Source organism: Pseudopodoces humilis, chromosome 8, assembly GCF_049639895.1.
Source record: "Pseudopodoces humilis isolate 2021_Gansu_Grassland_sample_001 chromosome 8, ASM4963989v1, whole genome shotgun sequence".
NCBI classification, from domain to species: domain Eukaryota; kingdom Metazoa; phylum Chordata; class Aves; order Passeriformes; family Paridae; genus Pseudopodoces; species Pseudopodoces humilis.
This window is the reverse complement of record NC_142207.1, coordinates 5,654,493-5,669,564: the sequence shown is the minus strand read 5'-3', so window position 1 is coordinate 5,669,564 and position 15,072 is coordinate 5,654,493. Positions and strand designations below refer to the sequence as shown.

At 42.3% G+C, this 15,072-nt stretch overlaps 1 protein-coding gene across 1 annotated transcript in view; it reads left to right on the top strand.

Moving 5' to 3' along the window:
* THSD7B (thrombospondin type 1 domain containing 7B) overlaps positions 1 to 15,072 on the top strand; it is a 297,680-nt gene that overhangs the window by 280,591 nt on the left and 2,017 nt on the right. The window contains exons 22-28 of the mRNA XM_005519602.2: positions 3,043 to 3,188; positions 8,155 to 8,314; positions 8,649 to 8,822; positions 8,914 to 9,009; positions 10,065 to 10,147; positions 11,064 to 11,256; positions 14,560 to 14,647. Of these exons, the coding sequence (XP_005519659.2) occupies positions 3,043 to 3,188; positions 8,155 to 8,314; positions 8,649 to 8,822; positions 8,914 to 9,009; positions 10,065 to 10,147; positions 11,064 to 11,256; positions 14,560 to 14,647 (940 nt within the window). The remainder of the gene's footprint in view (positions 1 to 3,042; positions 3,189 to 8,154; positions 8,315 to 8,648; positions 8,823 to 8,913; positions 9,010 to 10,064; positions 10,148 to 11,063; positions 11,257 to 14,559; positions 14,648 to 15,072) is intronic.

Genomic DNA, 15,072 nt, shown 5'->3' with positions numbered 1-15,072 from the left:
ACTTGGCAAGCTCCAGTCTGACAGTGGGAGATGTTGCTGGGGATGCCCCAGTGCTGCTGGAGAGACAGTGGGAAGGGGATGAAAGCCCTATTTATCACCTGTCCCACTTGTGACCTAACCTGACCTCCAGGGCTTATTTTAGTAACTTGATCCCTGCTCTGGTCTTGTGGTTCCTTGATAGTGCTGGTTTTTATATGCTCTGCTCAAAGTCACTAAGCTGGTTACAACATGTTGGCCATTGTGACTGGGATGAAATGTAGCAGGAGTTTGAATCTTACTGGTTTCAGCATCACTTTGTGGAGATAAAGGGCAAGTAATGGCAAGAATTTTTGGAGGGTAAAAAAAAAGTCTTCTGATTAGAAAATATAATCCTATATTCCTGAGATGCAATTCTTGCTGCTAACACAAAACAGAATTTTAAATGACCAGCATTAACAAGACTGGCCTCTTTTGTTTTTTCCCTTTGAAAATGAATTTGAGGATATTTTCAATCCAGCACACTTTCTATCCTAATTTTTGTATAATATAACATTGCAGAGCCAAGGAATCAGAGATGCGGCCAATTCATTGGGAAATTAGATAAGAATTCAAAGGAAAATTAAAGAAATAACCAGAATTGCTTCAACTCTTCTAGAGTTTGTATTGGAAACAAATTAATTTCAGATGCAGTGAGATTCTGTTCTGTATAGGCAGCAAAAGATGAGGTATTTAAAAAGAAAAAATGGAGGTTTTCTGCTACTTGAGTGGTAATTGAGCACCTAGATAATGTTTTTGGAATGAAAAAAAATTAGAGCCTTATGAAACTCACTGCAGTCATTGTGCAAAGGAAAGTTTCAATGACATTTCTTTCTTCATTTACTCATTCACAATTTTAAAAGAAAGTGATAGACTGAATCAAGCCTCAGCTGACCACTGGGACTGTAGTGAGTTTCAGTAGTTTGGATAACCAACTGTTATACTGTTATACATGTTAAACTGACTGTACAAAAGGAAATTATTTAGTTAATTAAAATAGCTTGATGAATGCTTCAGGCTTTCAAGTCCCTCCTAATGAAATTGGATCTTTTAACCTTAGGGGACCTCCTTTTCCTTAGCTCCAGGCAGGGAGCTGGTGCCTGGCAGAGTGCCCCAGAACCCTGCAGCCACAGGCTTCCCCCTGTTTCCCAAAGAGCCTTTTCCACTGCTCGCCAATACTCAGCATTCAGCATTAAGGCAAATTTGGCCAGTTTGGTCTCTGGCTGGAGAGGAAGGAACAGCTCGTTTTGGCCAGTTGGCCCAGGGAGAGCTGCAGTGAGCTTCATCCAACAGCAGACTGGGAGATTTCTCTTCCCTTGCTCTGATTCCCCAGTGAAGCACAGGACCTTTTCCTTTTCCTTTTCCTTTTCCTTTTCCTTTTCCTTTTCCTTTTCCTTTTCCTTTTCCTTTTCCTTTTCCTTTTCCTTTTCCTTTTCCTTTTCCTTTTCCTTTTCCTTTTCCTTTTCCTTTTCCTTTTCCTTTTCCTTTTCCTTTTCCTTTCCCTTTCCCTTTCCCTTTCCCTTTCCCTTTCCCTTTCCCTTTCCCTTTCCCTTTCCCTTTCCCTTTCCCTTTCCCTTTCCCTTTCCCTTTCCCTTTCCCTTTCCCTTTCCCTTTCCCTTTCCCTTTCCCTTTCCCTTTCCCTTTCCCTTTCCTCTCAGCTGGTAGGATTTTTCCCACCTCCTAATGTATCTGATTGATGATGGCTGATGCACAGTCATGTGGGTTACAGCTTTTATCATCATTTCTGTTAGAAACTCCCCAGGTCCAGGGAATTAAAACTTGAAAAGGAGGAAGTCTTAAAATTTGTTTGAATGGGTTTAAAAACAGAATTCAGTGGGTCAGAGCAAGGGAATAAAGGTAAGAGAGTTTGCTAAGGTGTCTATCAGTGCCTTTTCCAGGTGTGCCTGTTTTTGATTTTTATTTGCTAAAACATTTTTGGAAACCTTGCTCTGTGGATAGTCATGGTGACAGATACCAGAGATGTGCCTTACACCTGCAGTATCCTTAATTAAAAATCACGTGCATAAATAGCTGGGAGAAGGATCTGGCTGGGTATTGCAGCCTCCCTGCTTTGCAGGGTATTGACTCCCCCACCAGAATCCCTTCTGCTCACAGAAGCAGCTGAAGGGCAGTGATCCAAAAGGGAGAGCTCCACCATAGCACCTTATCTCTTCCTTTGCACTGGGTTAGCAATTACCACTCACCTCTGCCTTGTCGTATTTGTCTGCCCTTACTGCCCAGACCTTTCAGTTTTAACTCAGATCCACACCTATTGAAAGACAGGGCAGAAATTTTATCCCCAACACAATCTTCTGCATCCCACTGCATAAGGGCTTTTCTTTTCCACTTTTCTTTTTAATTGGAGATGGAATTCTAATTGAAACGTTTTGAGTGAAAACATTCCTGGACATAAATGGACAGCAAAGAAGGCAGAAATGGAATTGCTGTAACTTTAATGAATATATTCAGTTTTATTAGTTCAAAAGTAGTACCATAATTGCTTTTTCCATTCAGTGGCTGAAGAAGTTTTCACCAATAATAAATAGGTTTTTAATGGAAATGGTAGAAGTGGTTATGGACAGTAATAACCACTACAGTGTTTGCAGTTTTCAAATTAAGTCCACATAATTGCTCATAAAAAGAAAATTTCATTTGTTAAAAATCTCTGGAAACATATTGAATGTGTAATGGTAGAAATGCTGGTTCCATAGGAATTATTTTCCTGTCATATTTAATAATCAGGATCTAGTCAAGTATTTAAATGTGTTGCATAAACAAACACTATATTTGGAAAACATACAAAACCGTGTTGAAAAAGTATGCTTGAAGATATTAGTGACTGCATTTCTTAGACTTAGCAATCGCATCCCTATTATCCAAACAGTCTTCCCAATTAATTGCTTTTTTAACAGATTTCAGCGCTGGGAAATGAACTAGGAATGCTGATAAATTACAAAATCTGTCTTTCTTTCTTTCTCTCTTTCTCTCTGGCTGCATCTCTGCTGGGCTGTGTGCTGTCTGTCCTAGGCCAGATGGTGCGAGGGCGCTCGGTGGTGCTGCGGGCAGCGGGCGAGGGCAGGCCCTGCCCGGAGCAGCTCAGCCAGCACAGGAGCTGCCCGGTGAAGCCCTGCTACAGCTGGCTGCTGGGGCCCTGGTCTCCCTGCACCGTCCAGGTAGGGCTTTCCAGCGCTCTCCAGAGCTTCCCCGTGCCTGGGGTCAGTGGAAAAACCCATCGTCACGTTGTGGGATTAATTGCTGGTCGTGGGCTCGAGGTGTCTCTGCGGCTGGTGAAGGTCTGTAGGAAGAGGGGAAGTTCAGGGGTGGTGAACGCCTGCCCCTCATCTTCCAACCATCAGCAGCCATTCATAGAGAGTGATACGGGTTCAAGTACTGTGAGATCATGTAGGGGATTTGTGGAGTGAATGTGTTTCTCTGGGCATAGTCATGTTGACCTATAATTTAATTACATGAAATATCTCTAACAAGAAGATAGATACACTGGATACCAAGGCAGCTTAGCTTTTTTTTATTTTTTTTAATCTTTTTTTGTTTTGTATAGCAGGTCTCCCCTCCCGGGTCTCTGGTACAATACTGTGAGGTATTGTATGAAGGGCTGGTGTCTACTTTCTCCTTACCCTGGCTCTGTTTTTAATGATCTAAAAATGTCTGGATTCAGTTCCCATGTGCTGTCCCTACACCTGCCACCTCTGCTCAGCACTGGGGCCATCATTTTTTCACCGGCAGTGACTTCCATCAAGCTTGAATTGACTTTTTCTTTGCCTCTGTGCTTTTTCTTCTCTCCTTATCTGTTAGATCACATTTCCAATATTAAAACGTATTAGTTGGTAACCCAGTTTAAGCAGAGGTGAATGTTTCACAATGACACTTATCAGCCTGCTTAAATCTGGCTTCGGTGAGATGGAGGTAGGAGAAGTGTGGTGGAAACGAGCCCTGTCTGGTCCCAGGGGACAAGACCTGTGCCAGATCTGTGGCTGCTTCTCCACATTATATCATGTAGGAGATTGAAGCCAGTAATGCACATAAAGACACACATCCCTTGTGATTTCTGCTCTGCCAGCGCCTTGAATACCCACGTGGTTTCTCAGTGTGGTGGAGGGACGTGTAGTGAATATGTGAGTGGCACAATAAATACCCAGAATATTCTCAGGTTTTCACAAATGAAACCTGGATTGTGACAGTCCAAGATCAGAGAAACAGGAGTAAATTTATCTTTTCTCTAATCAACAACTCATTGCAACTAGAGATGTGCATGTGGTCCTTGTATGTGCTGTACTCAGCATGTATACAATGTATATGACATACTTATAAATAGAATAAAATTATAGCATCAGCTGATATTTTGTCCAGCTAACAAGCAGATTGTGTTAAACATCAGGGAAGAGACTTTCAACCATAGGAGCTAACACAGCTGATAAAAAAATTAGTAGGGAAGCTGAATTAAGGCCGTGGCTTACTCCAGATAAATAACATATTGTGCAGATTACAGTCTGCCCATCCCAAACCCAGCTAAATTTCATCTCAGAGCGAGTAATCACAGCGTTCTGTAACCCAGATACCATCCCTGCATTCAGTGAGTTAGAGCCTGCTTCTCTCCTTCAATTACCACAGAGCAGTTTCTCTCCCTTTTGCTTTGTTTTGGAGAGAAGCCATTCTATTCATGTTCACTTCTTTTTAATGAGGTGCTTAGGAATTAAATGTAGTTCATAAATACAGGGTGATTTATTCCTGTGCTTTACCAGAAAAGAAGCTTAAGCTTGCATTCTAAAGAAAGCTTTTGGAAGTCCTGTTTTCAAGGATGCTTTGTGAAATAAGGTAAAGCATCCTATGGTAAGGCCAGAATGCATAGTGTGAAAGTGTCTTCCTGTAATAATAGAAATGGGACAATTAGTTATAAGGCTAAAATATTTTTTCCTTATAACTGAAACTGCAATTCCTCATAGTAGGAGGACTATTTTATGCTAAATTGACTTCATGTGAACAATTAGAGGTGTCTCCGTGGTTAGGAATAGAGCGTGCTAAGTGTTCTGTGGTGCTGATTGTCACAGTGTGGAAATGAGAGTGTTGCTCCCCAAGTAATGGCACACATCCGAGGCACACCTGTGGCACCATGGGGCATTTCCCTGCATTCAGAGGGGTGCAGAACTTAGGAACTGGTCAGTACATCCAATTTTAAAGGGTTGCAGGACATTAATAATTTTCCTCCTAGAGTTGAAGTGGTTTACCCTGATTAGCTTAAAAAAAGTAAGGAAAAAAATTTGCAGTGTCTGACACTGTTCATAATTTTTTCCATTAAGAGAATATAAGTGGAATCTCCACGCATTTTCAAACACAAAGCTGGCTGACATTCCTAAAAAGACTAAGAACCTTTCCTTTCTAATGGTTTTAAAAGCACTCCCTTAAATGTGATCACGCAATGCTCCCTCATTAGAGAGACTTTTACCTGATTAAATGCTCATCAACCTGTGAAAGCGTTGCCCAGTCAACTCTTTACCTAAAATAATTGTGAGCACATGAACCCAGTAAAAGCCAAAAAGGGAAAACTTTTCTTGAGGGCACATCTGGGTGAAGCATCTCATTAGGGCTGTTACCTCCTGTCTTACTGGAGCGTTACATGTGGGAAATACCAGATGTGATGTGAGAGAAGGCTCGTGGAGATGCTGCCTTATATTAGTGAGTTACTGAATTCCAGAGATTCCTGACTGACACAGGAGGTGTAAAGCTTCTGATTTCCCCATCAGGGAGCAGGGAGAGAGGTGGAGGCTCCATGCAGGTGCTGGTGGAGGGGCACATCAATCCTGTATTTAGGAAAACCAGCGTGGCATGTAGTAGGAATTTTTGCAGGCAAATGGCAGGAATCCCTTGTGGAAGTCAAATTCCCACATATTTCCAGCAAGGAGATCATGACTCAAGGGGCAAATCCAGGTTCTAGGCAAACCTCAGAGGATCACACCTTCCAAAGAAGAGCATTTTCAACAAATAATTGATCCCCTGAGTTTTGAATATGTGATGGTTTCCTTGGCAGTTCTCTGATTAGCAGCTATTCTCTGCATCCTCAGTGTGCCATTGCTGGCACAAACTTCCTTTGGTTCCACACCTACTAATTAGATCTTCAAATGTATAATTCTGGGGACATGAATAATTTTGAAGATGATAAGGAAGTTAATGCAGTGCTCCTGCATTGCTTAAGACCTTTTCAAATATACCAAAAAGCATCTCCTACTGTAAGTGACAGGGTGACATTTTAAGTGTGTTCAGTTGATTGTAAAAACCCATTGCTGATCTTGAAAGAAAGCAAGCAAGTGGGAGCCACTGTTAAAAAGCAAATCTTTCTCTTTGGGATTGTTCTGAGAATTCATAGGTTTGGTTGGGTTTTTTTTTATTCCAGACATTACAAAATATGAGTGTAGCTCCAATATAGTGCGATAAAAAAATGAAAAGTGTTGTCTGTGGCCTATTATAGTGGAAACTGTTGCACTGAAAAAACTTACTGTTTTGACCTATTTATTTCTCAGTATTTTTCATATTATTTATATATTGATATACATATAAGTAATTATATACTGTTTGTAGAAGAAATATATTTTGGAAAACTCTTCTTGTCTTCTGCAGTCATTTAAGCATTCTTTGAGTCACTTTGAACTGGAAATACTGCAGTTTGATTAATGCCCATTTCCCCCAGGAGTATTCTCCCTTCATCTTCTGTTCCCACCAGCCATTTCTAAGCACTCTAACCCAGTGGACAGCTGCACGAGTTTTTCACACACCATTAATCTCAGACCACAACAGAAGTTTCAGCAGTGAAACAGTAATTTAGAGCAGCAAGTTGCACACTGACTAAAGTGAAACACTGTATTAAAAGCTTGAAATCTGGATGCATATAGTAAATCTACACTAATACTTCTTAGATGCTTTAGATTAGCAGGTGCTCTAAACCCTGCTAGTTGTGCTTTTACTTCCATTTTATTGTGGATCTGCAGCAGAAGGGAGGGAGAGAATGCAAGAGCTGCCAGGTGTGTGCAGGAGAGGCGTTCTCGAGATTCCTGCTAGCAAGCCTGCTGCTGGATGAATGCACTCCGTAGGAGCCATTCTGTTCTGCAGATGAAGTCCATTATTTTAAAAGAATCCACTGCCAAGAAATCCAAAGGAGCATTTCCCTTGGTTATATAAAGGCAATGTTTCTTCCCTCTTCTCGAGTTTTGTTTACTGAATTTTTCTAAAGTGCCGTTTCCACGAGGCTTCAGGCGCGCGTTCATAAGGCGTCATGCAGACATGAGGCACCTCAACAGCATCACAGCTTTTCATCTGATGAGAATGAAACAATTCCACCCTCTAGAAACAGCCTCAGTGCTTCATCTCTCAGAGCATCCTCAGCCCTTGATCATATCTTTAGCCAAGGAATATTGATTTTCCACTAAAGGCTGTCATCTTCAGTAGTTTGGTGTATGCCTGGGATGATGAGCATGGAATGGTTCAGATGGAGCCTCCTTTTTCTTGTTCAGATGAGGTTTAGTGCTGACAGGTGATGGCTGATTTGGGTTGGTGTTTTGGTAGAGTGTGTGACATGGTGATCTCTGTGTGCTCCAGATCTGGTCACTCCCTTTAGAACATGACACAGACAGCCCACAGTGCAGTAAGGATAAGAAAGGATTTTTGCTGTTCACAGGGTTTAAATCATGTGAGTGCTCTTCTTGGGCTGTATCATCAGAGGAGGGTAGAAGAAATGCCTGTTCCTTTATGGACAAGCCCTGCTCTTGGCTTCTTAAGAGAAACCCAGAATGTCTGTGCTCATCTAACTTGGCATTAATGAAGAATCAGTAAATTCATTTATTTGAGTAAAAGGCATGAGGGGCAGACCTCAAAGATGGTATTAATCCTTTATGAATGTATCCTCTTCCACACCTTTGATAGTGACACACTTTCATGTGTGGCCCTGCCCCAGTCTCCAAGCTTCTGTAGAGAGGTGTACAGAGGAAATCTCCATCTGTCTTCACATAACTGGGGGTACTGTTGCAGACCACATTTGTGTCTTTGAAGACTTCCTATAGAATCAGCTGTGTTTCTTCTGTCCTGTGCTAATGTCACTGATGTGTGCCTCTGTTCCCTTTCATCGTCCTGTAGGGTGGACAGTGTGGAGATGGATTGCAAGTCCGCAACCTCACGTGTGTAGTGCATGATGCATCAGTTTCTGCTACATCCAAACCAGTAGAAAATGCATTATGTGGTGAGCTACCATCGAAAGAAAGTGTGCTGCAGTTACCCTGCTCTGTGCCTTGCCCAGGTAAAGGCTTTGAAAGTGAATTTTCTGCCTGTGGTAGCTGTCTGAGGTGGACATGCTCCTCTAGTTCTGAATACTCTTCAGCACTTGTAGTACAAGTCTGTGCTTCAGCAGATCAGGTAAATGCTCTGTCTGCTGTTTCTAGACCACCTGAAAAAGTCTTCCTTTGTTTTTTGAGAAAATGAGATACCCCATGAAGCAGAAAATCCAAATATTGTGTACTACTGAGAGATATCCTAGAGGTATTTCACTATTAAAGCTGTTTATGCTTAGGTTAGCCTTACCCTTTAAGGCTAATTCTTTTGGAAAACCTGTGATTTCTTGTTTCAACATGCAGGTGACTGCCACCTGACAGAGTGGTCAGAGTGGAGCTCCTGTGAGCTCACCTGCATCAGTGGCAGGAGCTTTGAGACAACCGGGCGTCAGTCTCGGTCCAGGGCCTTCATCGTCCAGTCTGCAGAGAACCGTGAGAGCTGCTCCGGACAGGAGATGGAAACACGGCCTTGCTCAGGTAGCTGGGCCTCAGCACTGCTTCCTGCCCGTCAGGAATTTGTTGTGGGTTTGTAGCAAGGCGTGAAGAGTAACTGGTGCTGATGTTACAGGAGGGAAGTGTTACGATTACCTGTGGCAAACCAGCCCTTGGCGAGACAACGTGCGCACGGTGTGGTGCCAGCGCTCGGATGGAATGAATGTCACAGGTATGTCCTCAAATGGTCTCACCCTTGTGAGTGAAATGGCTCCACAGAGGCTTTCCTGCTTCTGCATCTGTTGCTCAGAGGCATCTTTCCTTGCTCTTCCAGAATTTCAGTTTGGATCTCTGTGTAGGAAAGACAGGTGGGAGTTCACCAGCCTTGCTGTTCGCTCAGCTTCACACATGTGTTTGGAGTATTTGGGCTAATTGCCCTTACTGTACGCTGGTCATGGGAAGAAATGAGTGCACACATACTAAAGGGCTGGCTTGTACAGCCCTAAGTTCAACCTTTCTGTGGCTGTGAAGAGCAGAAGAGAACATCACACGCGTGGTAGAGACCCCATCTTCTGTACCTCCTTTTCAAAACACAGGAGTCTCAAATCACTCAAGCTGTGAGATTCCTGCTGTTGTCGTGACCTACAAATTCAGCCTGTGCAGGATGAAAAGGGAAATTTATGGTCAGAACTTTGAAGCTCCGTGAGAGATTGACAAAGGCAGTAGGGCTGCATATCCACGGGATCTCTTCCAATATGCACAGGGTAAAGGAGGAGAGAGTGGAAACAAAAATGCAGATGTTCATGTCTAGTTCTATTTATAATGACTAGTTAGGATAATAACAGAAGTCTTATGTTCAAAGGTTGCCAAGTATTTAAGAACTCATTAACATGTTTTTATTCCTATAGAAGCACAGGCTTTCCCAAGTGAGGATGGGCAAGGGCGTTATGTGGATTATGTCTTTTTATGTAGATAAGCCATTAATGAGGACACAGAGGATCTGCATCTAATTCCAGATTCTGTCCCCAACTTCCTATGTGGCCAGTGGCAAATTGCTTAAATCTGTATATCTCTGTTCTCCATTAACAAGATGGGTATGATAATAATTCCCTGCCTTGTTAAGGCAAATTAATTAATGCGATGCCTACAGATATTATGCTAATATGCTTAATAGACTAGTATTTAACTATATAAAATAAGCAGGCAAGCACTTCTTCCACTGTGGTGATCTAAGGCAAAAACATTCTGAAAGATGCTCTTGAAGGCACTCAGTATTTTCTTTTCCAGGAGGGTGTTCTCTTCGGACGAAACCTGCCGAAGTCCGGCACTGCAGCCCGGCGTGCAGAAAACCCTTCTCCTACTGCACACAGGTAACTGCTCTCTGCAGAACAGGGCTGGGAAATCAACTCTGTGAGATTTAATCAATTAGATTGCATTCCGGGACTTAGAAAATAGTTTTGTTTGTCCGTGGTACCACCTTGAGGATGTTGTGGGAATTTCATCCTGAAAGGAAACCGTGAACCTGCACAAGCGAGTGATGGAGTATTTATGAGGTGTTGCAAGTTTGGGTTTGTTCTGTGGAGGGATTTTGGCTTTAATTTTCAAATTACACCTCTTGGTTTAATTTTAGTTGAGTGCTGTTTCACTGTTCTTTAGAAAAGGGACTGTTTAAAACTTCTGTAAAAGAGTAGATAAAGGAGCATCAATCACATGTTTGGATCAAGGGTGTCAGACCCTCAGACATTATAGATGCAAGACAATCAGCAAAGAAAACAATGTTAAAAAGCCATTTTAAAATAGAAATCCAGAAAACTGAGTATGTATTTAGCAAACCACAGACTTCCAAATAAACTCTTGAAGATACTGCTTAATCTGATCCAGGGTAATGGATATTTGGTTATAAGAAAGCTATGAAATTTTGGAGTGGAAACATGTAAGGAGGGTTTGGTTTTGGTTTGTCTGTTCTATTGCCCAGCAGGGTCAGTGGGAAAATTGTTACTGACAAGCGGAGTTTGCCACAGATTCATGTTGTTAAGCCTGTTGGGGTGAAAATGTTTATATGTTGGACTTCTCTGTAATTAATGACTCTTTTTCAGCCAATTCCTCAAATATATTTGGGGTTTTTGAACTGAAATGGGCTTGTGGGCACCAGTTCCTGGCTGCTTTGGTTTGGTGGTGGTGAATTTGTGTGTGCAGGTGAAGTTTGTTCAAGCTTTCCCGACAGTGTGCACTGTTCTGTGAGAGGGCACTGCTTGGTTTAATGCTGAATTCCCTTTTATCTCCCAGAGAGGAGTCTGCGGCTGTGAGCGGGGATATACAGAAGTAATGAGATCAAATGGGTTCCTGGATTACTGTGTGAAGATACCAGGTTTAGAAGATAAGAAAGCTGATGTTAAGACCATTGCCGGAAAAAATAAACCTGTCAACTCCAAAATGCATGACATTTTCAAAGGATGGTCTATTCAGCCTTTTAATCCAGGTGAAAAACTTAAATATGAATGGAATAGATTGTCTTTAGAAGGTTTCTGTAGAAGAAGGGTACAAGCTTTGTAGATGATCACATCAGAGATTGTGTCTGGGAGCTGCAGAGCGACCTCCCAGTTTCCAGCTCGTGTGCTGTCTTTCATGCCTTTGTGTCTGTGCAGAGGAATCACAATCTCTTCTGTTGAGAGATAGCAAAGACAGAATGAAGCAATAATATTCTGCAAAAATGTGCTCATATGTGATTTGGGGGCATGTTTAGAACTATTATCTGATGATGTTTCTGGAAGTAATATGTTTGGACTAGGAAAGGTATTGATCACTAGCGCTTCAGAAGTTTCAGAGCAGAAAGTGCTTAAGATTTCATTAAAAAAAACGTTGGTTGCTTCTTGCCGTATTTCAAAAATATATGAAAAGGGTAGAAAGTGTACAGTTTAGTCTTGAGGGTTGAAGTTACAGCATTAAAGGTGTCCCACAAAGGCAGACAAGCTTCTGTGCCCAAGCAGCTCATCCCAGGTGGATCTTTGACATCCACAGCATAAAATCTTTCCCAGCTGGTACCACAGAGTGCATGTGCCCAGACTGGAACATTACTCTAATATAGGATTCTCATTTTGATTGTTCGTTTAAAGATGAGTTAATTCAAAACAAATTTCTGAAATGCAAATAGGACTTTAAAAATTGGAAACAAATGGCTCAAGTACATCAGGTTTTACTGAAATGCATCTGTTCTCGTGTTATAAAATACTGGCAGTGCAGTTTCCCCCCCCCTCTTCAGGTACCTGACATTGCATTTGTTTGCAATTAGTTCCTAATGAACACGAGACTTTAGAAAACATGTAGTGAAAGGTTCTGTTAGGGGATTCAGGGAGCCATAATTCTGTCTGATATATGTGATCACACTTTGAATGTTACATTTACATATTTGATTTGCAGACAGTGGTTAACCTTTGCATTGACAGTCTCTGGGCTCATAGCGCTCAGTCCAAAACCTTTTAAATCTGGCTGCTTTTTGATCAAACCCTTCATCCAGTTCACCCACACAGTTCACCAGCAGTTTGAGTCACCGGTTTGGGGTTAATTGCCTTTTTGTCAACATCCCTGGCCCTCTGTAGATTGTCTTACTTGGGTGTCACCTTTTTGGCTGGTACTTTTAAGGGGTTAGAAAAAGGGAGGAGGTGTAGGTGGATGCTGCAGTCCTCTTTTTTTAAATCAGCATTTGAGTCTGCAGCACTAAAAGCTTCTGGAGGGCTTTACCTCAGTGCAGCACCTGTGAGCCAACTCTCACCCAAGGTCTGCAACAGAAATAGTGACTGAGACACTTTTACAGAATGTGGTGTTGCTTAATTTTAGGGCAGAAATGTTACAGAAACAAGATATGGGCAAGGAATAAAGGTGCTCCATGTGTGCTAAGTGTATCACCAACCCTGTGGCATCCTGCAGTTACCTCTTCAATCTGTACATGCTCTTCCGACCCCAGCTCAAGGCTGGTGCTCTTCAAATCACTCTCCTTTGTCTAACTTCACAACAAAATTTGTAATTGCTCCCCTCAAAGAGGCTCTCAGGCTCACTGGTCTGGGGATTTGCAGTGGTTACTGCTGGCTGAGCCAGCAAACCACTGTAACCTCCCCGTTCTGCTGTTGATAGCAGGTCTGTGGTGAGGGCTGCCTGTTTGGATGGCATTTAATACCCTGCAGCACCACAGTCCTTGACATTGGCTGGTCAGTGAAAGTACTTATGCCTTCTCCAGCTAATCTGTGGTTTCCCTTCCCATTTACAGTTTGGAACACTAATTTTATTTTGATTTAATGAGGCTGATGTTTTTGTTCTTCTAAACGCTCTACAGGAGTGCACAGAACTGATTTCAAATCAGGCTCTTTTCCTCTCTTAACGACACTCTGAGAGGCCAGAGTTCAGGTACAGAAACTTTTCTTCAACTTGAGAGGCAATTTAAATAGCATTGTCAGATGACATGGTCCAGTGCCTTTCTGCTGGGGATGGAGAGCAGAGCTGCCTTTGTAGCAGACACGCTGTGACGCCTTTATGGGGCTGCGACAGTCCCTTTGCAGGATTGCTAAATATTTCTTGGCCATCTCCAGATGAGAGGGCAACAAATTTCATACCTAGACTTCAGCAAAATAACTCAAACAAACCAAGCCAGACCTGATGAACAGAGCTCTTCCCACATGGGAGATATTTTGAGGAGCAGAAAAAAATCTGTGAGAGGTACTCAGCCTTTCCACAAAGCCTGGAAGAAAAACGAGAAAGAATGGGATCTGATTAAATGTGTTTCCCTGTGAAAAAATTTGTCATTCAAACATAAAATGAAAACCAGGCTCAGTGATTGTCCCTCTCACTTGACGGAATTTGAAATGGCCTCTGTCAAACTGTGTCTGTGGGCACGGCACAGGTTCCTGTTCCTGCCTCCAGTGTGTATTTGCAGCTCTGTTGATGTGAATCAGCTCAGACTGCTGCTGTGTGGAAAAGTACCAAACCTGCTCCCTACAAGGAAAGCTGTCCTGCCAGAAACAGAGCAAGGAACAGAAATACTGATCTTTCAAAAATTGCTGTTATTAGTAATGCAAAGCTTGTAATAAAGGACCTGTCCAAATGAAGTGTTCTGAGACAAGGGAATGTTTGAAGAGACTCAAGCCCATGTGTGCATGGAGGGGTTCCTGCAGGTGTCCTGGGTCACTACAGCCCAACCCACAGCCTTACCTTCTCTTAAAGCCAGTTTTGTCTGCTGCTCCTGTGGCCCAACCAGAGAGCTCTTCCCAGCTTTATCCCTCTTACTTTTAAAAAGCCTGTTCTTGTTTTTATTCTAAGCTGAATTTATTCCCATTTGTTGGCCAAGTGTTTCCCAGTTCTAAGCAGCTTTTCCACTCGTGCTTGCTGGTGTTTACCCCAACTGACCTCCAAGTGTTTATGGAGAACAACCCCAGCCCTTCTCAGCCCTCAGCTAAACACATCAGGTGTTGCCTGTGTCTGGATCAGCTCAGCACTGAACTGCCTCTGCCAGAGCAGCCACTGGGCTCTGGAAGGAATGTTCCCCAGTTATCCTGTTCCTCTGCCCCTTTCCATTAAAATCTTGTCTGTAAAATTAGGGATTTTTTTCAGAAATCTTCCTCGCTATCAAAAACATGGGGTTTGTGAATTACTCCCAGGCAATCCCTGCTGTGCTCCCCATCAGTGATGATACTAATTTCTCTTCAGTTGTTCTCTTAAAACTTTGTGTGTTTTAGAATAAAGTTTTTTATTCTTTCCTCTTCTACCTCTGTCCTTTTTCCTCATCTTCCAACAGATGGCAAACTGAAGATATGGGTATATGGAGTATCAGCTGGAGGGTTCCTCATCATTGTTTTCCTGATTTTTACATCCTACCTGATGTGGTGAGTATGGCAGGTATTCTGTCCTTAAATAAAAGCTAGTTTGTGTTTATTTAAACAATCCAAAATACATCACAGCTCTGCATTGCAGGCATTTAATGCTCAAGGCTTCAGGATAGGATGGAGGTTCGATTACCTAAGTGCCTTTGTTTGGCCCCTACCTCGGAGTAATTAAAACTCTCCAAATTGTAAATGTTAACAGCCATTATTGTGAAGAAGTTTGGTGGCCATGCAGGGAAAGAATTATTTTTGGTTATCAATAGGCCCTTATATTTATTCAGACTTCTGCTGGGATTAGAAAGGGGTTTGATTGTATTCTTCAAAAAAAAGATGAAGTAAAACTGAAGAAAGGCAAGGAGAGTGATTGGAACAAGGAGCTGGCTTCTGCTCAAGGAAGGACTAAATAGAATAGGGACATTCAATTGAAA